This window comes from Physella acuta, unplaced genomic scaffold (assembly GCF_028476545.2).
Source record: "Physella acuta isolate Inbredline_101_S28 unplaced genomic scaffold, ASM2847654v3 ptg000301l, whole genome shotgun sequence".
NCBI lineage: Eukaryota > Metazoa > Mollusca > Gastropoda > Physidae > Physella > Physella acuta.
This window is the reverse complement of record NW_026731820.1, coordinates 148,332-171,622: the sequence shown is the minus strand read 5'-3', so window position 1 is coordinate 171,622 and position 23,291 is coordinate 148,332. Positions and strand designations below refer to the sequence as shown.

General features: G+C 39.7%; 2 protein-coding genes across 3 annotated transcripts in view; one reads left to right on the top strand and one right to left on the bottom strand.

The window, feature by feature from the left end:
* Positions 1–23,291, bottom strand: part of LOC131939914 (pre-mRNA-splicing factor ATP-dependent RNA helicase PRP16) — a 58,453-nt gene that overhangs the window by 26,841 nt on the left and 8,321 nt on the right. For both annotated transcript variants that reach the window (XM_059298451.1, XM_059298450.1), the window contains exons 10-20: positions 22,878–23,024; positions 22,597–22,677; positions 22,174–22,335; positions 19,971–20,117; positions 19,084–19,294; positions 14,768–14,830; positions 14,396–14,551; positions 13,586–13,686; positions 13,324–13,370; positions 12,321–12,483; positions 11,369–11,533 (exon numbers count right to left, since the gene is read on the bottom strand). In XM_059298451.1, coding sequence (XP_059154434.1) covers positions 11,369–11,533; positions 12,321–12,483; positions 13,324–13,370; positions 13,586–13,686; positions 14,396–14,551; positions 14,768–14,830; positions 19,084–19,294; positions 19,971–20,117; positions 22,174–22,335; positions 22,597–22,677; positions 22,878–23,024 — 1,443 coding nt within the window. The remainder of the gene's footprint in view (positions 1–11,368; positions 11,534–12,320; positions 12,484–13,323; positions 13,371–13,585; positions 13,687–14,395; positions 14,552–14,767; positions 14,831–19,083; positions 19,295–19,970; positions 20,118–22,173; positions 22,336–22,596; positions 22,678–22,877; positions 23,025–23,291) is intronic.
* Positions 1,975–7,577, top strand: LOC131939915 (uncharacterized). The gene is made up of 2 exons (XM_059298453.1): positions 1,975–2,055; positions 4,489–7,577. The coding sequence occupies exon 2, from the start codon at positions 4,496–4,498 to the stop codon at positions 6,488–6,490; it is 1,995 nt and encodes a 664-aa protein (XP_059154436.1). The 5' UTR covers positions 1,975–2,055; positions 4,489–4,495; the 3' UTR covers positions 6,491–7,577.

Genomic DNA, 23,291 nt, shown 5'->3' with positions numbered 1-23,291 from the left:
AATATAGGCCTAAACATACATAAAGTATATATATATATATATATATATATATATATATATATATATATATATATATATATATATATATCTTACATTATATACATATGCACTATTATATACATAAATACATATAATATCGATATCTGTGTGAATATCGGGGTGTTGGGTGGGGGGGGGGGGGTACGTCCATAGGCGTAGCAACCCATTTCGGCGGCCGGGCGAACTATCGGCTTTGCGCCCCCCCCCCCCTCAATTGTATAGTTATTCACATTGGCATTCGCTCCGCGAAGTTTAGAAAAGGTCGGAGGGTGCTATTTACCTGTCACTGTCCCTTAACGGTTTATCTATGTTGGTGTCACACAATCGATGTAGAAAACTGTTAACAAATTCCATCAAACCCATGCAACTGTCTATTTCCTTAACTGGGTACGTAACAATAGACGGGTTAAGTCGGTGATCACTTACAAAGGTCACAATGTAACCGTTTTAAAACTAGTACCATGTACCACGATTTTTATTACAGTTAACTCCCCTTACCCTTACACCTAATAAAAGGGTCGACAACCTTCAAAGAGCAGCAACGTACAATTTTATGTGCTTAAAAATAATGTTTTTGAGAGTTCAGCGGTAGAAAAAAAAATTGGACCCTGGGTTTTATGTTGTACAAACTGCAACACAGCAAATCTTACGTTGATAAGATAAAAATGTCCCACTCTTGGAATTATTTCTGGTGGTTTTATGTCTGCAGTCACGAAAGTAGAATATTTTATTTTTATTTTTTGGTATCACTACCCGCACTCTGGTGCTAATCTTAACCCCGACAGTAACCCTAATCCTGACCCTAACCGTTTTTACTGGCCGAAAAATGAAACTCCACAACATGCTGGTTTTCTCTGGTGATTATATGCTTACCAAAAGCCTACTCTAATCGAACCTTTGATTCCAACCATAATCCTGACTAACAGATCTTAATGGGACGGCGTGGTCAGATGGTAGAGCGTGCGACAACTAACGAGAATGTCTCGAATTCCAATTCTAGGTTTGAGTTTGTAATACGTCCCTGAGTGCACCCAGCTCTGGGTACCTACGTCACGTTAGAGAAGGTAAAAGGCGGCTGGACAAACTGTGCTGACCCCCCTATATGCCGAGGTCACATAAAATTGTCAACTCTACTTCATCTGCCCTATGAATCGCCAGGTTCGAAATGGGGAAACTTCTGAACACATCTTACCCTCAGAAACAGAAACCTCTTTACAATGCTATATGTCTCTGAGTCTGATCATAGCAGAGCCACAATCTTTGCACACCTTATGTTTATACGTACTACTCTTATGTTGATTTTTGTATCAGCTGACCAAGTGACACCTGATCATCTCCGGAGAGGGGAGGGGGAGGATGCGGACAATTTTTTTCCGAGGGGGGGGTGGTAAAAAAAAGCCCTAATGATCCATTGGGCAGATGGAGTTCATATGTTTCTTGACCTCAGCATATTCCGGGGGCTGGGGGGCGGACACTGACAAAAGTATATATTCTCTATTAAAAAAAAAAGTATTTGGCCATTAAAAGAATGACTGCTGGCCATCAGCTAGAGCAGAGAACACATCCTCGCCAAGCACTCAAGATCACACAGCACACATATTTAAGGCCGCTAATGTCGTCATTATCGCCAGACCACGTGACTTAAGTCAACTCCCGAGTTGTGTTGTTTTGTTGTCTTTTTTTTTCTTTCTGTTTGTCCGGCCGGCTAGCCAACAACTGGGCAGACCAAAGGTCGTCGGGGTCAAAGGTGTGGGGGTCAAACTCTCGGCAGAGCCACGAGTGAAGTTCGTTTAATATGAGGGGGCTAGGGAAGAGACGGTGGTAGCAAAGCCTGTGCAGTTTCGATCGTTTTATTTTAGAATTGGTTGCTTTCACATTCGAGCGAGGACCTTTCTAATTACGGGACGTTAATAGATCTAGATCTGCTAGCCAAAGCTAAGTCGTGTTATTTCTAATAAGTAGGGACTACGCCAGTCATTAATTACACATAGACGTGGGAAAACTCTGGTCGTGGAGGTAAGAAAAAGTATAGATTCTAGATCTAGTTGAGCAATCGTGTAGTGTTTTATATATATATATATATATATATATATATATATATATATATATATATATATATATATATATATAAATATATATATATATATATATATATATATATATATATATATATATATATATATATATATATATATATATATATATATATGTATATATGTTCATATAAATATGTAGAGGCAATAGCAATAGGCGGTAGATATTTGCGTCTGTAAGTAAAATATGCACGTATATAATGGCACCCCAGATTGTATGTATATAAATAATGCAGCAATAACATAGAGTCACCTGTCGCAAGTACCTGAACACTATAAAAACGTATATATCATTGCTGCTAAATGCTACCGTCTCTTCAAGTGCCATTCTCTTAAAGGCAGTATAAATTTGGAGACATTACTAGACCGTTATCTACCCATGTGAAAATGATAATGGCCCCCATACGACTAGGTTAAAACCATTTGGCTGTGGATCGGGACTACAGAAAGTTACTGTCTAGCTCTACTAACAATGGTACTACGTAGGTAATGGACTACTGGGTGGTGTTGCGATAGTTTCAACACTATACACACTAAGGGGCTGGTTGGTCTCTATGTCAAGCCTACAGTTCACTGACCTTGTAAACAGAGGTCGGGGGTGGGGCGTAGTTTTAAGTAGATGGGTTGTAATATTATGATAACACAGAACGCTGCTTACAATCAAGTGGGAATGTTGTTTGTTTGCATGTCTTTTGTCTTAATATCTGTTTATTTGCACATTTTTGTGTTTTAGTGGATTTTTGCATTCAGTTGTTAATAATCTATCGTCTTTATATGTTTGTTTCATATATTTTAACGACGGTCTATTTGCACGTTTTCATATTTTAGTGGATTTCACAATCAATCGTTAATACCTTCATACTTCATATGCTTGTTTCATATTTTTTCTTTATAATGAATATCATACTTTTGGTAACGTAGCACAACACATTTACTACAACACAGCATAACACTCCACGCGCGACATACACATTTACTCAACACACTCACACATACGTGCATGCACCTGTACACAGGAACCATAACTCACTGCAGTAGTGCAGATAGTTCAACTAAGGTCAAGGGCGACAACCATCTCAACAAGGCCCGTAACTAACAACGTTTTAGTGCTGAGAGGGGATGGTGATTAATCCTTAGCGTGCTACAGCCAAACCACAGACCACCTCTGGCGGGGGGTATCAACCTTGATTGCTACAAAGCAAAGATCTCTAATTTGTTGGGATGAGGAATGGAGGTTAGATTATCAATACTGATTCTTAGATAAGTGTGTGTGGGAAGGGTGGGGGCGATAGAGGTAGGATATAGTGGTGGTACTTTGATACAGGTGGAAGTATGTGTGTGTGGGGGGGGGTAGAGGTAGGATATAGTGGTGGTACTTTGATACAGGTGGAAGTGTGTGTGGGGGGGGAGTAGAGGTAGGATATAGTGGTGGTACTTTGATACAGGTGGAAGTGTGTGTGTGGGGGGGGGGGTTAGAGGTAGGATATAGTGATGGTACTTTGATACAGGTGGAAGTGTGTGTGGGGGGGGAGTAGAGGTAGGATATAGTGGTGGTACTTTGATACAGGTGGAAGTGTGTGTGGGGGGGGAGTAGAGGTAGGATATAGTGGTGGTACTTTGATACAGGTGGAAGTGTGTGTGTGGGGGGGGGGGGGGGTTAGAGGTAGGATATAGTGATGGTACTTTGATACAGGGGTGTATAGAGAAAACAACGCAATGGTGAACGTTACAGTTACAGCATGATCGAGCAATCACAAGCGCTTGATTAATGACGTCAGCTACCTGAAGTGTTTCAATCATTTATATCCGTCTATATTTATCTAAGGGGGTCGTCTATAAACAAGGTCACACCATTGGGGGGGGTGGGGGGGGTAAATTTTTACACTTAATTTTAGCAGTTATTTTGCTTTTCTTTAAAGACGTGTGTATTATGTATGTAAGCAGTTAGAAAAATTGACCATTACACCATATATTTTGTCTCAACTCAGTTGAAAAAATAAAACTTCAATTGGTATAAAAGGATGACGTCGCAGTTAGTGGGGGGGGGGGGGGGGGAGCGAGAGTTAAAAACCATAACGTCACTAAATATAAGTCACAAGAAAAAAACAATAATTGTAAGCAACCTCAGAACGTGCAGACAAATACTCTACTATGGACACGGTCTTCGGCAGTACACGAGGTGTGGTCGAGGGAGAAACACCATGAGAGATAGAGGACACAATTTTGGTCGAGCCATTGACACGTCTAATGTAAACGCTGCAACATTGTAACCATAACTTTCCTCCATTTTTTTTTTTTTTGTGAAGACATCCTACGACAAATCTCCAAATTGTATATCTTCCTGTTTATATTTCAGTTTGACCATGAGCAACAAGATGGAAGCATCCTATCTTCTGGACCGGCCTCGTTTGTGTACACTGCGCATGTGCGTGGTAATCTCGACGCTAATGCTGGCCAACGCGCTTAAAATTGACAGTGCTTCCAAGCCAGCTTTATCAGTGGGCGACAAAAATAGAAGCCACCGATTGACGCAAATGGACGGCCGATTCCAGGGCGATTTAGGGGACCGGATATTTAACAAGGATAGAATGGTTAAGCCTCGAGCTGGTAGAGTATTCGTGCACTCGGAAAATCCTTGGTCTAAAACTGTTCACCGAAGTCGGCGAGATGAAAAATCCCTTCCGGAAATCCTCGAGTCTACGCCGAAACAACCCGAGTCGGTGAATTCAAAAAGTGGTATCGGAGATAAAAACGACGACGGCTCCACCACGCTCAGCAACACCATACCACGTTACGTCAACAACCAAACATTCCCCGTGACAACGATTCGACCAACGCAGACGAACTCAGAACCGAACACTTTAGGGGGTCGGAGATCGGTTGAGAGTAATGAGATTTTAGACTCAGGGGTCGGGCAAGACCAGGTTGGTGAAACGCCTGGCGGGGAAACTAATCCCGCTGGGAGACAGGATGCGAAGGAGACAGCAAAAGTTGATACCCTGCCCGCTGCTGAAAAGACCGAGAATGTGCCTATAGAGGGAAGCGTTTCTCTGAATAACGAAAGGGAAAACTCAAACAAAACTACTGAAAGCGAACAACCAGTCACAACAACAAAGAAAAACTCAATGAATGAGGAGACTCCGATGCCTAAAGTCAATAATGATAAGCCAACGTCTGAAGACAAAGGTGACACGCTAATATCTAGGGTCACTGGTGACACACTGATATCCAAAATGAATGGTGACACATCCACGCCTGAAGATAATATTGATAACCAAATGGCGAACGATGAAGAATACAAAAACCCAAACCCAGAAAAATCTGACCCCCACACGCCCGACCGTGACAACCCAGCCGCGCCCCAGACTCTCCGCGCCCTTCCAAAAGAGAGGCTGCCCTTCTTCATCGATAAAGAAACCAAACCCGGCCACTCCGGGTCGCTGGGCAGCCCAGACTGGCTGGAACAGTGGAACGACACGACGCTGACTCTCGCCCTCTACAGCCAAGGGGACTCGGTCACTGCTTCCTGGGTGTTCGAGTCCAACAACACCCGCTTCACCGGCTTCGTCGTCACCTACCGCATCAACAACCGCGAGCACTACGACTCGTCCAAGCTCGGCAAGTACGTCCGGTCCTTCACGCTCCACTCCCTCCACGAGGACGAGGACTACGTCATCTGCGTCCACGCCATGGTCAACACGACCTCCGTCAAGGACGCCTGCGAGCACTGGAACGAAACCTCCGTTAAAATGGTCGTCGGCATCATGGCCGGCACCCTCTTCCTCATCCCTTGCATCATCGTCGTCATCTGGATCCTCCACAAGGACAAGCAAGTCCGGAAAAAATTGCACCAGGAGAAGAAGAAAATTCTCGTCGCCGAAGATGAAGAAAAAATCCTGTACCTCAAAAAGGGGAACGGCGGCGCTTCCCAGCATTGTAGGCACGACAAGAAACACAACTCTGATTGCAAATCTCACAAGAGAGGTAACTCTAAAACAAATCACGGGGACTTCTGCATGGACGAGTCCAGGAACCCGCTGAACGAGCAGGTGAATTACAGCGATAGCGAAACACTAGAAGATGCTCATCGCTGCACCAAGGGAAAAAATCCCCCGGTCGTGCTTCAAGTAAAGAACGTTAACCAACCTAATCAAAAAATTAACCAATCAGAACAACCGGATCTAAAAGTAGCTTCTCAGTCCAGTACAAACACCCAGGGGAGGCAACCACAGACACAGTCGATGGATTTCTTCTCCTTGAATGTACAGGACCTTGCTCATATATCTTCCACTGCAACAGAGCATTCCTTACCTATAAACAACACGACTGTCGGCCCTGACAACCCAGCCCAACAGTAACCCACCAGCTGCTGGGGTGATGGGAAAAATTTTCCATTACTGAACCAAGATAGAACAGACAGTGGCTGATGGTAACAAATGATATTGCTGTGGGCCACAATGGTAACAACTGATATGGCTATGGGCCACATTGGTAACAACTGATATTGCTGTGGGCCACAATGGTAACAACTGATATTGCTGTGGGCCACAATGGTAACAACTGATACTGCTGTGGGCCACAATGGTAACAACTGATATTGCTGTAGGCCACAATGGTAACAACTGATATTGCTGTGTGCCACAATGGTAACAACTGATATTGCTGTGGGCCACAATGGTAACAACTGATATTGCTGTGGGCCACAATGGTAAAAACTGATATCGCTGTGGGCCACAATAGTAATTGCTAATATGGCTATGGGCCACAACTGTAGCAACTGATATGACAGTAATAGCTGATATGGATGTGGGCCACAGTCATCAATGTCAAAAACTTATACAGCTGTGCTTACATCTGTAGCTGATATGGCTTTGAGCCACAATCATCAACTGTAGCAGCTGTGTGCATACCACCAAAAAAAATAAAACAGAAGCAGTCAAGATGGTTAACACCAAAAGAAAATGACAATTCCACACGCTAAAACTGTAAAACTGTCGCTAAAACTGTAAAACTGTCGGCCAGGCCTATGTACCCTTCACAATACAAAAACATTTCAGGCTTGAGTCATCCCCCACTTTAGAAATATGTTACAATTTCATGTTACTAGTTCATGTTACAAGTTCATGTTACTATTTCATGTTACAAGTTCATGTTACAAGATTCACATTCCCACATTGGTTCCAGTTCAAAACATTTGTTTATATGACCTTTCATTAAACTTGTCTTTTCAGTCTTGTGTTTAGTGGTTCATGAGTCGAATCTGGCGAGCAAAATTTTGACCACTTCTATTGCACCGATTTCTTTCAAATTTGGCACTTGGTTCAAGACCCACTGACAATGCAATTTGATTGCAAATTTGACTTAATTAAATGCTTAATTGATATTTAAAGAATTAATAAGCTTCCTATATAAAGTACTATTTTTTATGCTATTATAAGCACATTGTTGGTGTTCATTTAATGTGCAATTGTTTTTAGTCATCTAATTTTTAAAGTATTGAAACAACAATTAATAAAAAAACTTTTTTACCAACATTTTATATAATTACACACTAAAAAGTAGAAATAAAATGACCGTTTGTCGCTGTATTATCTAATGAATACCTTATTAAAATTGAAGAGACGACCCATGTTTTCTTGCATAGTTATATAAAAGCTTATTATTAAAATGTTTTTTATTAATTATTTTCATGCAATGTTTAATTTAATTTTACCTAATTAATTTTTTACTGTTCAAAATGTCTTTGAAAATACAAAAATTATTGGACTGACTTGACTTAAAATTAAATAATATCTACGATCGACTAACCATGACTTCTTATTTGTACTGTTATTTCCCTGACAGGCCCCCTTGCCAGCTGATTTGATACAAATAATTTACGTAACATCTTACTAATGGTATGGGGACATATAAATGATGTCTTGCTATTTTTAGATGTCTTGCTTCACCCCCCTTATCATTACAAAATACCACATCCCCCTCCCACCCCATACACATACATCAAACATCATATTTTTTTTTAAAAATAACTCCCTTATAATAATTATAACAATAACTTATGATGCTTTTATAAATTTCTGTAGAGGCCTACTTCCTTTCTTAATACTCATTCCTCACCAACACCTCATTACAAAATACACCCCCCCCCCCCCCCATCATTTATGGGTTACTTCTGTTTACTGTAATAAATTAACTTCAGTATGATGGATTTAAATGGATTTAAAAATTGATATAAAACTGTGAACACCATAACTTGTTAAAGTGTTAATAACAAAACAAGTTTAGAATCGCCATCAAGACAATCAATTATATGTATGTAAATAACATTAATGCAAAAAAACTACAAGAAATAAAGTAGGAATTATTACAAAATGTATTCATATAGTAAAAACATTTTGGCTGCAATGCATTTTCTTTAAGAAATCCTATTAAGAAGTGTACATGAATTGTATTTTATATTTTTGTGTTCAATGTTTTCGACAGAGACTTAACATGGAAACAAGACCATAGCATTTTATTTACAACTTGTATACAGTGACTCTCATTGTGCTTGTTATTTATTTAACTAGTTTGTGGTTTTTAAAAAATATTGTGCAATGACAGATTGAATGCTGTGCAATTGTCAACAGTGTGTTCGGCAATTAGTTAATTATTGAAAGATAAACATTGGCCAGCTGTCACAGCTAAGGTTGTAACATGCACACATGTGTTCAGTATTAATAGGGTTAAAAGGACTGTGTCGGAGGGTTAATGGGACTGTCTGAGGGTTAATGGGACTGTGTGGGGGTTAATGGGACTGCCTGGGGGTTAATGGGACTGTGTCTGTGGGTTAATGGGACTGTGTCTGAGGGTTAAAAGGACTGTGTCGGAGGGTTAATGGGACTGTCTGAGGTTAAATGGGGCTGTCTAGGGGTTAATAGGGCTGTATATGTGGGTTAATGGGGCTGTGTCTGAGGGTTAAAAGGCCAGTGTCTGAGGGATAATGGGATAGTCTGGGGGTTAATGGGACGGTGTCTGAGGGTTAATAGGACGGTGTCTGAGGGTTATTGGGACGGTGTCTGAGGGTTAATAGGACGGTGTCTGAGGGTTATTGGGACGGTGTCTGAGGGTTAATGGGACTGTGTCTGAGGGTTATTGGGACGGTGTCTGAGGGTTGATAGGACGGTGTCTGGGGGTTAATGGGACGGTGTCTGAGGGTTATTGGGACGGTGTCTGAGGGTTAATGGGACTGTGTCTGAGGGTTAAAAGGACAATGTCTGAGGGTAAATGGAACTCTAAGGGTAAATGGGACTGTGTCTGGGGGTTAATGGAACTCCGAGGGTTAATGGGACTGTGTCTGAGGTTTAATGGGACTGTGTCTGAGGGTTAATGGAATTCTGAGGGTTAATGGGACTGTGTCTGAGGGTTAATGGAACTGTGTCTGAGGGTTAATGGAACTCTGAGGGTTAATGGGACTGTGTCTGAGGGTTAATGGGGCTGTGTCTGAGGGTTAATGGAACTGTGTCTGAGGGTTAATGGAACTGTGTCTGTGGGTTAATGGGACTGTGTCTGAGGGTTAATGGAACTCTGAGGGTTAAGGGGACTGTGTCTGAGGGTTAATGGGACTGTGTCTGAGGGTTAATGGAACTGTGTCTGTGGGTTAATGGGACTGTGTCTGAGGGTTAATGGAACTCTGAGGGTTAAGGGGACTGTGTCTGAGGTTTAATGGGACTGTGTCTGAGGGTTAATGGAACTCTGAGGGTTAATGGGACTGTGTCTGAGGGTTAATGGGAGTGTCTGGAGATTAATAGGACTGCATCTGTGGGTTAATGGGACTTTTAAAGAGTTGACAATGAGAGGGTCAAAAGGACTATATTATCAGTAAAACAGTATTCTTACAGATATTGATGTTTTTGGCTTTGCTAATGATCAATGAATGCATGGTTTCAATTCAAACCAAACCCGTATGTCAATTAAAATGTTTTTTTTATATTTTGTTATTACTATCACAGTAATATTATTTTAAAATACTGCTGGTGACATTAATTAATGATTGTATTTGGTTTGGTCTTGATAAATTTAACTCAGAGACAAATAGAATGTCTGTGGATATTGTGATAATAAATGTACATCTCTTGAAATAATTTAAATTGTTTTATTATCTGTGCTGTTTGAGTTTTTAGTAAACACAGACATTTTTTTCAGTATAATTTATAGTTGTCACTAAAACAAAATTTTACCCTCTAAGAGGTATTCAGCTTATCAAAGTTTAAGTTTTGTACAGTTTTTTAAAATTAACCTTCAATAAAAGAAACATTCCTATTACAACATTGTATTTCTTTCCTTAATTATTTTTCCAGATATGTTTTATGGAACTTGGTTTATAGATAGTAATGATGTTTAGAATGTATAAAGGATAAAAAGTCAGACCATAAATTACTTGATTAATTAATGGTGAACTAATCTCTGGGACTGAGGAAATTAATGGTAAACGAATATCTGGGACTGAGGGAATGAATGGTTAAATAATCTCAGGGACTGAGGGAATGAATGGTAAACTAATCTCTGGGACTGAGGGAATTATTGGTAAACTATTATCTGGGACTGAGGGAATGAATGGTTAAATAATCTCAGGGACTGAGGGAATGAATGGTAAACTAAAGGATAAAAAGTCAGACCATAAATTACTTGATTAATTAATGGTGAACTAATCTCTGGGACTGAGGAAATTAATGGTAAACGAATATCTGGGACTGAGGGAATGAATGGTTAAATAATCTCAGGGACTGAGGGAATGAATGGTAAACTAATCTCTGGGACTGAGGGAATTATTGGTAAACTAATTTCTGGGACTGAATGGTCTAGCAGTAGAGAGCTGGACTGCTAACCAGTATGTCTCGAGTTTGAATCCGGGTTCAAGTCAGTAGTCTGTCCCTGAGTCCACCCAACTCTGATGAGTATGTAGCTCACGTTAGGGAAAGTAAAGGCGGCTGGGCATAGTGCTGACCACACTATCTCTTCATAGAGGTCACAGAAGCAAGTGAACTCTACTTCACCTGCCCCATAGACCATCTGGTTTGAAAGGGAAATTTACTTACTAATCTCTGGGACTGCGGGAATGAATGGTAAAATAATAAGATAAGATAAAAAAAAATTTAAAAAGATTGAAATGGATAAAAAAATCTATGCTTGATTTTGTGTTAAAAACTGGATTTATAATCTGATTACTGGAATTTAAAAAAAAACCATGGACTCACCAAACAGTCAGAGCTGCAGCCCATGCCAACAGACACAATCAACATCTTAGACAGGGCCGGGTCCAGTGGGAACTCTACCATGTTGCGACCCAGAGAAGTCAGGGCCCCAGTGTTGTCCAGTGCGCCCAGCACCCACAGCTGGTACATGGAGTTCAAGATGTTGTCCTGAAAATATAAAACAGCTGATATATGGAGTTCAAGATGTTGTCCTGAGAATATAAAACAGCTTTTACATGGAGTGCAAAATGTTGTCCTTTGAAAAACAACTAGTATATTGAGTGCAAAATGTTGTCCTTTGAAATATAAAACAACTAGAATATTGAGTGCAAAATGTTCTCCTAATTTGTTACAAAACACTTGGTCAAATGAGAAATATTCCAAACCATCTCTTGTCTGCAGGCACATATGTAAATGGTGATTTCTATAAGTATACTCTGGCAGATACTGGATAGTTATTGCACATTGCACAAGGCTGCCTACCATTAGTAACAACAGCATTGATTTCCCACAACAGCAGGATACTTTTCTAAACATTTTTTTAAACACAAATATTTTCCACTTATTTTTGTATAGGCCTACAAGGTAAATAAGTCTATTTTTACATTATATTATAACAAAACTGATCAGCATGACATTGATGATGATAACTGTGTACATTAGCCATGCTAAGCTTTATTTTTTTTTTTAAATAGATAAACTGCAATTTGAATCTAAGCTCAGAAATCGACCCAGGTTCAGATAAGTTAACTGACCTAGGGGGAGGGGGTTCCATTTAATGGACTTAGGCCCAAGTATCTCAACTGACCTCAGGAGGGGGGTCCATGAAATGGACAGGTTCAGGTATTACAACTGACCTCAGGAGGGGGGTCCATGAAATGGACAGGTTCAGGTATTACAACTGACCTCAGGAGGGGGGTCCATGAAATGGACAGGTTCAGGTATTACAACTGACCTCAGGAGGGGGGTCCATGAAATGGAACTGGAGCAGGTCCTGAACACCCAAGGACTTCAAGAGCAGCACCACATTGGCCAGGTTGGTCCTCTGTATTTCTGGCACTGTGGTGATCAGCAGCTCGTCCTTGTACTGCCTCTGTGTGTACAGTCTGTACGCTTGGCTGGAACACAGGAAACAAGATTCCAACAAGTCATAAACATGAGACGGACATTTGCCTGAAAGATATTTGCATGAATGTTACTTGCCGAAATGGACATTTGCAATAAATGGACATTTGACAGAACGTGACAAATGCATTAAGGCAAATTCCCATTCGGACATTTATTTTACTCGGGAAAATGTCCATTCAGGCAGTGTTGCAGACCCGTCATAAAAACATGATGGAACTATCCTATTTATTGATAGTTATAGGAAAACAATACAGTACAAAAAAAATGTTCATTAACAGTGAAGGGGAGGGGGAGCAGCTTATGATTGCTAAATACAAAAATCCTGCTTTAAAACACAGGCTATTGAAGCTCAACAGCTGGTGACAGCAACCCATCTAGGAGTCAAAACTCCTAATTCAAATGACTGCTGTCTTGTAGACCGATCTTGGGTGGATAATGGCTATGGAAGCTAATCCAGACAGTTAAGCTGATATCAGAGTCAACGGGTCATATAGTGCATAACACGTTGACACGTAATACTTAACAGTATTGAAGGAAATCCCCCTCCAATTTTAACAATTAAGAACAAAAAATAATTAAAGAGAATTTAGTGCACCAGCTATTAATACTCTTCTGTTAATTATTTCCCTCAGTTTAACTTGGTGTGTCCTACTACAACTGATGTAGTTATACACCACATAGATCTTGTTGTCTTGATACATATTTTTAAGAAATAGGTGGAAAATCCCAAATATTTGAGTATTCAAGAATACGAACATAGAGTTAGGTTAGAGTTAGGCTCTGGGTTAGTATCATGAGACATATTACTGATGGTGTTATGGAACACTCACCCTGGTCCAGTCCTACCAGCTCGACCTGACCTCTGGTTGGCATTAGCCTGCGAAACAGATACATAAAGTTGCATGTGCAAATCTAGTTTACAATAAATTATTCTTCTTCACGTATTCTATATCGTACCTCTATACAGAAAGATCTAGAACAGCCTTATAATATTTCTCCATGTGCAGTGACTTTGTCAGTTTTTGCACAGCAAGCATCTCTATAACAAGCTAATTATCATTAATGAAATTAAACTAATTAATTGAAGCCCACCTGACTGATGGGGAAGATCTGGAGGGCGTCCATGCCAATCTTTGGGTTGTAGACCTTCAGCTTGCAGTAGCCAGAGTCTATGACAAACATGATGCCGTCCACTGGAACAAATTTTCATGTACTCATTATCAAAATGATGGGGGACAGCATGGTGTAGAAATAGAGCAAACGACTACTAGCACCTGAGCCCAAACAATTCTGATGGGTAAATGACATGAGTTAGAGAAAGGTAGCTGGCAGCTGGGCGTGGAGCAAACTGCACAATCTCTTCTTAAGTCAAGGTTTAAGACTCCAGTACACTTTGCCAAATTCCTCCAGCAAGTTTAAAAGGACATTACACAGACAATAACCAACCTTGAAACATATTCTCTAATTTGTATATGAAAAAAGTAAAACCTTCTTGAACCCAATCAAATTCTAATTTAATTTTTACTTGTTGTCCACATAATGACATGTAGGATTTTTAAACTGTTAGGGGTGAGGTAAGGGGTGGATAGGACAAAACCTTAGCCAGCCAGCCCAATATATTACCACACAGGCACCAGGTTTAAACCCCTGAGACAAAAGTAGTTGAAAAATTAAATCGAATTGAAAATGTAGCAAAAACTGCAAGGCCTATTTTAAGGGAGTGTTTTAAACTCAAGATCGATTTAATGAAAACAGAATTTAAAAATGCTGGATAAAGTATTTTTAAATCAGGCATCTGATAAAATTTTTAATTAAAATAAATAAAATAAATTGACATATTAAATAATTTTCAATAAAAATAAGCTAAATTCAAAATTAGTTTCACTGTGTGCTTTACATTACCTGTTAGTGAGGTTTCCGCAATGTTGGTGGCCACAACACATTTCCTAACACCGTCCGGCGCCTTCTGGAAGATCTTGGCCTGCAGGTCACTGGGCAGCTGGGAGTAAATGGGCAAGATGGCCAGAGGTGGGGCTTCATCCAACTCACCCAGTCGCTCTAAAGATAGAACAAATGTACATGGTTGTAGAACTAAAGAGGGCATCCGTTCAAGGGAGATAATTACAAAAGAGACAGAATCTCATCATTTTCATTGGAGAGTGGGAAGCACGAGTAGATAAGTTACTAAGGGATAGCACTAATAAACAATGTGCAAAAGAGATAGTCCAATAGACAAACAGACATTAAGCTAAATATAGTTTTTTTTAATTTTACCTGATATAAGCTCACACGTGACCTCAATGTCCTCTTGACCAGGCATAAATATGAGCATGTCACCTATTGTATGGATTAAAAAATTAGGATTAAATACTTCTGAGTGGATAATAAACAATTAAATAAAGCACTGATCGCAATAAAGATGTTTCATTTTAAAATGGTAATTCCACTTAATTTTATTTAAAACTTAAAAACTAAACCAAATCTAGTATTTTTTAGCAATTTCTTCTCATGTTGAGGTCCATGAAGCAACAAATCACTACTGCATACACCCAAAGTATATTTTCTGGGTGTGTTGATTGTTGTTCACAACAAAGGATTTACTGAACATTTAAATAATATTTATAAACAGCAACATAATTGTTAAACTTACATTTTTTTTCACTTTTTATACCATAATAGTCCTATTTTTTAAACCCACAGAACACACAAAAAACACCCATAAAACAAAATCAACCTGGTCGACAGAACAAAAACCTGATAAAACTAAAACCGATCTGACCACCAACTAACCAAAAACTATTTAGCTGACCATCAAAAACCCACTTGTGTTGACCATCACAATCACAAAACCCATATGTGTGACCACCGAAATCCCACCATTATGACTACCAAAGTCCCACCCATATGACCCCCATATTCACACCCATTTGACCACCAAATTCACACCCATCTGACCACCAAAATCCCACCCATCTGACCCCCAAAATCCCACCCATCTGACCCCCAAAATCCCACCCATCTGACTACCAAATAACCCACCCATCTGACCACCAAAATCCCACCCATCTGACCACAAAACCCACCCATCTGACCACCAAAATCCCACCCATCTGACCCCCAAAATCCCACCCATCTGACTACCAAATAACTCACCCATCTGACCACCAAAATCCCACCCATCTGACCACTAAAATCCCACCCATCTGACTACCAAAATTCCACCCATCTGACCACCAAAGTCCCACCCATCTGACCCCAAAAATCCCACCTAACTGACCCCCAAAATCCCACCCATCTGACCACTGAAATCCCACCCATCTAACTATGAAAATCCCACCCATCTGACCACCAAAATCCCACTGTGACCACCAAAATCCCACCCATCTGACCACCAAAATCCCACCCATCTGACCACTAAAATCCCACCAATCTGACTACCAAATAACCCACCCATCTGACCACCAAAGTCCCACCCATCTGACCACCAAAGTCCCACCCATATGACCCCCAAATTCACACCCATCTGACCACCAAATTCACACCCATCTAACTACGAAAATCCCACCCATCTGACCACCAAAATCCCACCGTGACCACCAAAATCCCACCCATCTGACTACTAAATAACCCACATATCTGACCACCAAAATCCCACCCATCTGACCACCAAAATCCCACCCATCTGACCACCAAAATCCCACCCATCTGACCACCAAAATCCCACCCATCTGACCACCAAAATCCCACCCATCTGACCACCAAAATCCCACCCATCTGACTACCAAAATCCCACCCATCTGACCACAAAACCCACCCATCTGACCACCAAAATCCCACCCATCTGACCACCAAAATCCCACCCATCTGACCACCAAAATCCCACCCATCTGACCTCCAAAATCCCACCCATCTGACCACCAAAATCCCACCCATCTGACCACCAAAATCCCACCCATCTGACCACCAAAATCCCACCCATCTGACTACCAAAATCCCACCCATCTGACCACAAAACCCACCCATCTGACCACCAAAATCCCACCCATCTGACCACCAAAATCCCACCCATCTGACCACCAAAATCCCACCCATCTGACCACCAAAATCCCACCCATCTGACCACCAAAATCCCACCCATCTGACCACCAAAATCCCACCCATCTGACCACCAAAATCCCACCCATCTGACCACCAAAATCCCACCCATCTGACCACCAAAATCCCACCCATCTGACTACCAAAATCCCACCCATCTGACCACAAAACCCACCCATCTGACCACCAAAATCCCACCCATCTGACCACCAAAATCCCACCCATCTGACCACCAAAAACCCACCCATCTGACCACCAAAATCCCACCCATCTGACCACCAAAATATCACCCATCTGACCACCAAAATCCCACCCATCTGACCACCAAAATCCCACCCATCTGACCACCAAAATCCCACCCATCTGACCACCAAAATCCCACCCATCTGACCACCAAAATCCCACCCATCTGACCCCCAAAATCCCACCCATCTGACTACCAAATAACTCACCCATCTGACCACCAAAATCCCACCCATCTGACCACTAAAATCCCACCCATCTGACTACCAAAATTCCACCCATCTGACCACCAAAGTCCCACCCATCTGACCCCCAAAATCCCACCTAACTGACCCCCAAAATCCCACCCATCTGACCACTGAAATCCCACCCATCTAACTATGAAAATCCCACCCATCTGACCACCAAAATCCCACCCATCTGACCACCAAAAACCCACCCATCTGACCACCAAAATCCCACCCATCTGACCACCAAAATATCACCCATCTGACCACCAAAATCCCACCCATCTGACCACCAAAATCCCACCCATCTTACCACCAAAATCCCACGCATCTGACCACCAAAATCCCACCCATCTGACCACCAAAATCCCACCCATCTGACCCCCAAAATCCCACCCATCTGACCCCCAAAATCCCACCCATCTGACTACCAAATAACCCACCCATCTGACCACCAAAATCCCACCCATCTGACCCCCAAAATCCCTCCCATCTGACCCCCAAAATCCCACCCATCTGACTACCAAATAACCCACCCATCTGACTACCAAATAACCCACCCATCTGACCACCAAAATCCCACCCATCTGACCACTAAAATCCCACCCATCTGACTACCAAAATTCCACCCATCTGACCACCAAAGTCCCACCCATCTGACCCCCAAAATCCCACCTAACTGACCCCCAAAATCCCACCCATCTGACCACTGAAATCCCACCCATCTAACTATGAAAATCCCACCCATCTGACCACCAAAATCCCACCGTGACCACCAAAATCCCACCCATCTGACTACCAAATAACCCACCCATCTGACCACCAAAATCCCACCCATCTGACCACTAAAATCCCACCCAACTGACTACCAAATAACCCACCCATCTGACCACCAAAGTCCCACCCATCTGACCACCAAAGTCCCACCCATATGACCCCCAAATTCACACCCATCTGACCACCAAATTCACACCCATCTGACCATCAAAATCCCACCCATCTGACCCCCAAAATCCCACCTATCTGACCCCCAAAATCTCACCCATCTGACCACTGAAATCCCACCCATCTAATTACGAAAATCCCACCCATCTGACCACCAAAATCCCACCGTGACCACCAAAATCCCACCCATCTGACTACTAAATAACCCACATATCTGACCACCAAAATCCCACCCATCTGACCACCAAAATCCCACCCATCTGACCACCAAAATCCCACCCATCTGACCACCAAAATCCCACCCATCTGACCACCAAAATCCCACCCATCTGACCACCAAAATCCCACCCATCTGACCACCAAAATCCCACCCATCTGACCACCAAAATCCCACCCATCTGACCACCAAAATCCCACCCATCTGACCACCAAAATCCCACCCATCTGACTACCAAAATCCCACACATCTGACCACAAAACCCACCCATCTGACCACAAAAATCCCACCCATCTGACCACCAAAATCCCACCCATCTGACCACCAAAATGCCACCCATCTGACCACCAAAATCCTACCCATCTGACCACCAAAATCCCACCCATCTGACCACCAAAATCCCACCCATCTGACTACCAAAATCCCACCCATCTGACCACAAAACCCACCCATCTGACCACCAAAATCCCACCCATCTGACCACCAAAATCCCACCCATCTGACCACCAAAAACCCACCCATCTGACCACCAAAATTCCACCCATCTGACCACCAAAATCCCACCCATCTGACCACCAAAATCCCACCCATCTGACCACCAAAATCCCACCCATCTGACCACCAAAAACCCACCCATCTGACCACCAAAATCCCACCCATCTGACCACCAAAATCCCACCCATCTGACCACCAAAATCCCACCCATCTGACTACCAAAATCCCACCCATCTGACCACAAAACCCACCCATCTGACCACCAAAATCCCACCCATCTGACCACCAAAATCCCACCCATCTGACCACCAAAATCCCACCCATCTGACCACCAAAAATCCCACCCATCTGACTACCACAAAACTCACCTGGCTGACCACCAAGATGAACCTGTAAAGCCTGTTTGACAGCAGCATCAACATAATCCTCCTGAGGGTTCTTGGAATACAGGACATCAACAGGGAATGTCCGGCCAGGTATGGTGAACACAGGAACATTGCCAAAGAACATGGCGAACTTGGTGGCGTCCATGGTGGCAGACGTCACTATAAGTTTCAGGTCATGACGTCTGGCCACTACCTGGAACACGTTTTTGTAACGTAATAAAAAAACACATAAGAGCCTCATACACAACAATGAAGTTTTGTTAAAGAATTCACAACTCATCGTTATAATTCAAAAACTAAACAAAATTGTTGAATAGAACATTTTTTAACTTGGTATGGAAATGTTTTTATGGTATACATTTAAATCTTAGTAACATGTATTCGCTTCAATACTCATCTCTTTCATAATGTAAAGTACATATTCATAAGACTGGTATGGAAATGGTTTTTTTTTTTATACATTTATAATCTAAGAAATATTTAAATGTTTCAACACTCATCTCTTTCATAAATTTAATTATATATTTATACATAGCTCTCTTCTCTAAACAGAAATAAAACTTTTAGATTATTATTCAATCCATTAATACATTTTCATTAAAAATTCAGCTTCAACCGAAATTTGCTACTTACTGGCATTAGAAATAGAATAACATAGTTATGTTTTTCCAGAAATCCAAAAATCTCTCCTCAGTTTGTTCAAATTGTGACTTAACTAAAATATTTTTAATTTTACATTTGAAAAAACTCAGTATGAATTTACTATATAATAGACTTAACCATAAGAAATATTAAAGGTGTTTGAATATTAAGTATGTTGTAAGTTGCAAATAATGAGCTACAAGGAATAAAAGTAAAAGCAGACGTACATTTCGCAGTAGACCAAACAAGACATCTGTGTTGAGGGATCTCTCGTGAGCCTCGTCCATAATTATTGCACTGTAGTTGTCCAGGTCAGACTCCCTGAGTGACTCTCTCAGCAGGATACCATCTGTCATGTACTTGATCATAGTTTTCTGACAATTTTATTATTTTATACTATCAGTGATGTACTTGATCATAGTTTTCTGACAATTTTATTATTTTATACCATCTGTCATGTACTTGATCATAGTTTTCTGACAATTTTATTATTTTATACCATCTGTCATGTACTTGATCATAGTTTTCTGACAATTTTATTATTTTATACCATCAGTCATGTACTTGATCATAGTTTTCTAACAATTTTATTATTTTATACCATCAGTGATGTACTTGATCATAGTTTTCTGACAATTTTATACATAATTTTTATACCATCAGTCATGTACTTGATCATAGTTTTCTGACAATTTTATACATAATTTTTATACCATCAGTGATGTACTTGATCATAGTTTTCTGACAATTTTATACATAATTTTTATACCATCAGTCATGTACTTGATCATAGTTTTCTGACAATTTTATACATAATTTTTATACCATCAGTCATGTACTTGATCATAGTTTTCTGACAATTTTATACATAATTTTTATACCATCAGTCATGTACTTGATCATAGTTTTCTGACAATTTTATACATAATTTTTATACCATCAGTCATGTACTTGATCATAGTTTTCTGACAATTTTATACATAATTTTTATACCATCAGTCATGTACTTGATCATAGTTTTCTGACAATTTTATACATAATTTTTATACCATCAGTCATGTACTTGATCATAGTTTTCTGACAATTTTATACATAATTTTTATACCATCAGTCATGTACTTGATCATAGTTTTCTGACAATTTTATACATAATTTTTATACCATCAGTCATGTACTTGATCATAGTTTTCTGACAATTTTATACATAATTTTTATACCATCAGTCATGTACTTGATCATAGTTTTCTGACAATTTTATACATAATTTTTATACCATCAGTCATGTACTTGATCATAGTTTTCTGACAATTTTATACATAATTTTTATACCATCAGTCATGTACTTGATCATAGTTTTCTGACAATTTTATACATAATTTTTATACCATCAGTCATGTACTTGATCATAGTTTTCTGACAATTTTATACATAATTTTTATACCATCAGTCATGTACTTGATCATAGTTTTCTGACAATTTTATACATAATTTTTATACCATCAGTCATGTACTTGATCATAGTTTTCTGACAATTTTATACATAATTTTTATACCATCAGTCATGTACTTGATCATAGTTTTCTGACAATTTTATACATAATTTTTATACCATCAGTCATGTACTTGATCATAGTTTTCTGACAATTTTATACATAATTTTTATACCATCAGTCATGTACTTGATCATAGTTTTCTGACAATTTTATACATAATTTTTATACCATCAGTCATGTACTTGATCATAGTTTTCTGACAATTTTATACATAATTTTTATACCTTCAGTCATGTACTTGATCATAGTTTTCTGACAATTTTATACATAATTTTTATACCATCAGTCATGTACTTGATCATAGTTTTCTGACAATTTTATCATTGTATACCATCAGTCATGTACTTGATCATAGTTTTCTGACAATTTTATCATTGTATACCATCAGTCATGTACTTGATCATAGTTTTCTGACAATTTTATCAATTATTTTATACCATCAGTCATGTACTTGATCATAGTTCTCTGATAATGTTATACATTATTTTTATGCCTATTCGTATAAAATTCTCTGACAATTCAATAAATAATCCTTTTACCATTATTTATTAGCACATAAAAAAAAACAACTGAGTAATGGTTTGAAACTAACACATTGGGAATGCAATGAATTAGCTACATTGATAATGCTATTAGCTTTTAAGCCACTGGATCAAATAGTTATGATTAGTAAACTTTTTAAAACAAATATGTTTTACAATAACTATATAATAACATAGTGAATATATTTTTAAGGTATTATTTTTAAGATGGGGTTGAAGGGGAAAATGAAGGCTCATGTTGTTTTAGGGCATTTCTATCTAAGAAAATACACTATTAAAATATTTATGCTAATGGTTTAATAACTTTTTTGATTAGATAAAAAGATGAAACTTACTTCAGACGTGCAATCCTCAAAACGGATAGCGTATCCGACCTCCTCTCCTAGCTTGACATCCATCTCCTCAGCCACACGCTTAGCCACAGACATGGCAGCTACACGACGTGGTTGGGTGCAGCCTATCATTCCAAACTTGGTGTAACCATCTTCGTGGAGGTACTGGTGGGCAAAATAGAAAGAAAATGACTCCATGATAATATAGGTCATACGAAAACATCAACATTATAAAAGTCTAGCAATGCTATGTTTGCATTCGTTTACTTGGAGAAGCATTGAGGATTTAAGTAGACAAAGTGGAATGGATAATTATGATCAGAAGGGTACTAGTGGCACAATAATGATCCCCCTAGACTACAAGAATGAAGAAGAAGAAGCAATACTAATTATGCTTTTTTTTTAAATTGGAAAGATAAAAATTACCTGAGTCAACTGTGTAGTTTTCCCTGAGCCTGTTTCTCCAACAATGATAATCACACTGTTGTCTCGGATTATTGTAAGAAGCTGGGGAAAAAAATGTTTTTTTTTAAAGTATAAATAAATTATTTAAATAGAAACCAAGTGCTTAAATTTATAATATTTTACCTTATAACACATCTTAAAAATAAATCAAATTTTTTTTATCTGAATGATGTAGTAAATACAAAACAGCTTGTTAAACTAAACAAAAAGAATACCGCAGTTACATAAAACTATTTTGGTACCTGGTTGCGCACAGCAAAAATAGGCAGGTACTGTCTCTGCTCTCTGAATGATCTCTTCATGGCAAAGTCACTGACAGCCTCGTTCTTACTCTGCATGACATCAGCAAACTTGTGGTCATCCCTGTAACTGGTTTCTTCCCTTTTGTCCTGTAAAGCAACAAATTTGTTGGAACAATTATTTTTTTAATAGAAAACTTAAGGTCATCCCTGTAACTGGTTTCTTCCCTTTTGTCCTGTAAAGCAACAAATTTGTTAAAACAATTATTTTTTTTACATAAAACCTAAGGTCATCCCTGTAACTGGTTTCTTCCCTTTTGTCCTGTAAAGCAACAAATTTGTTAAAACAATTATTTTTTAAATAGAAAACTTAAGGTCATCCCTGTAACTGGTTTCTTCCCTTTTGTCCTGTAAAGC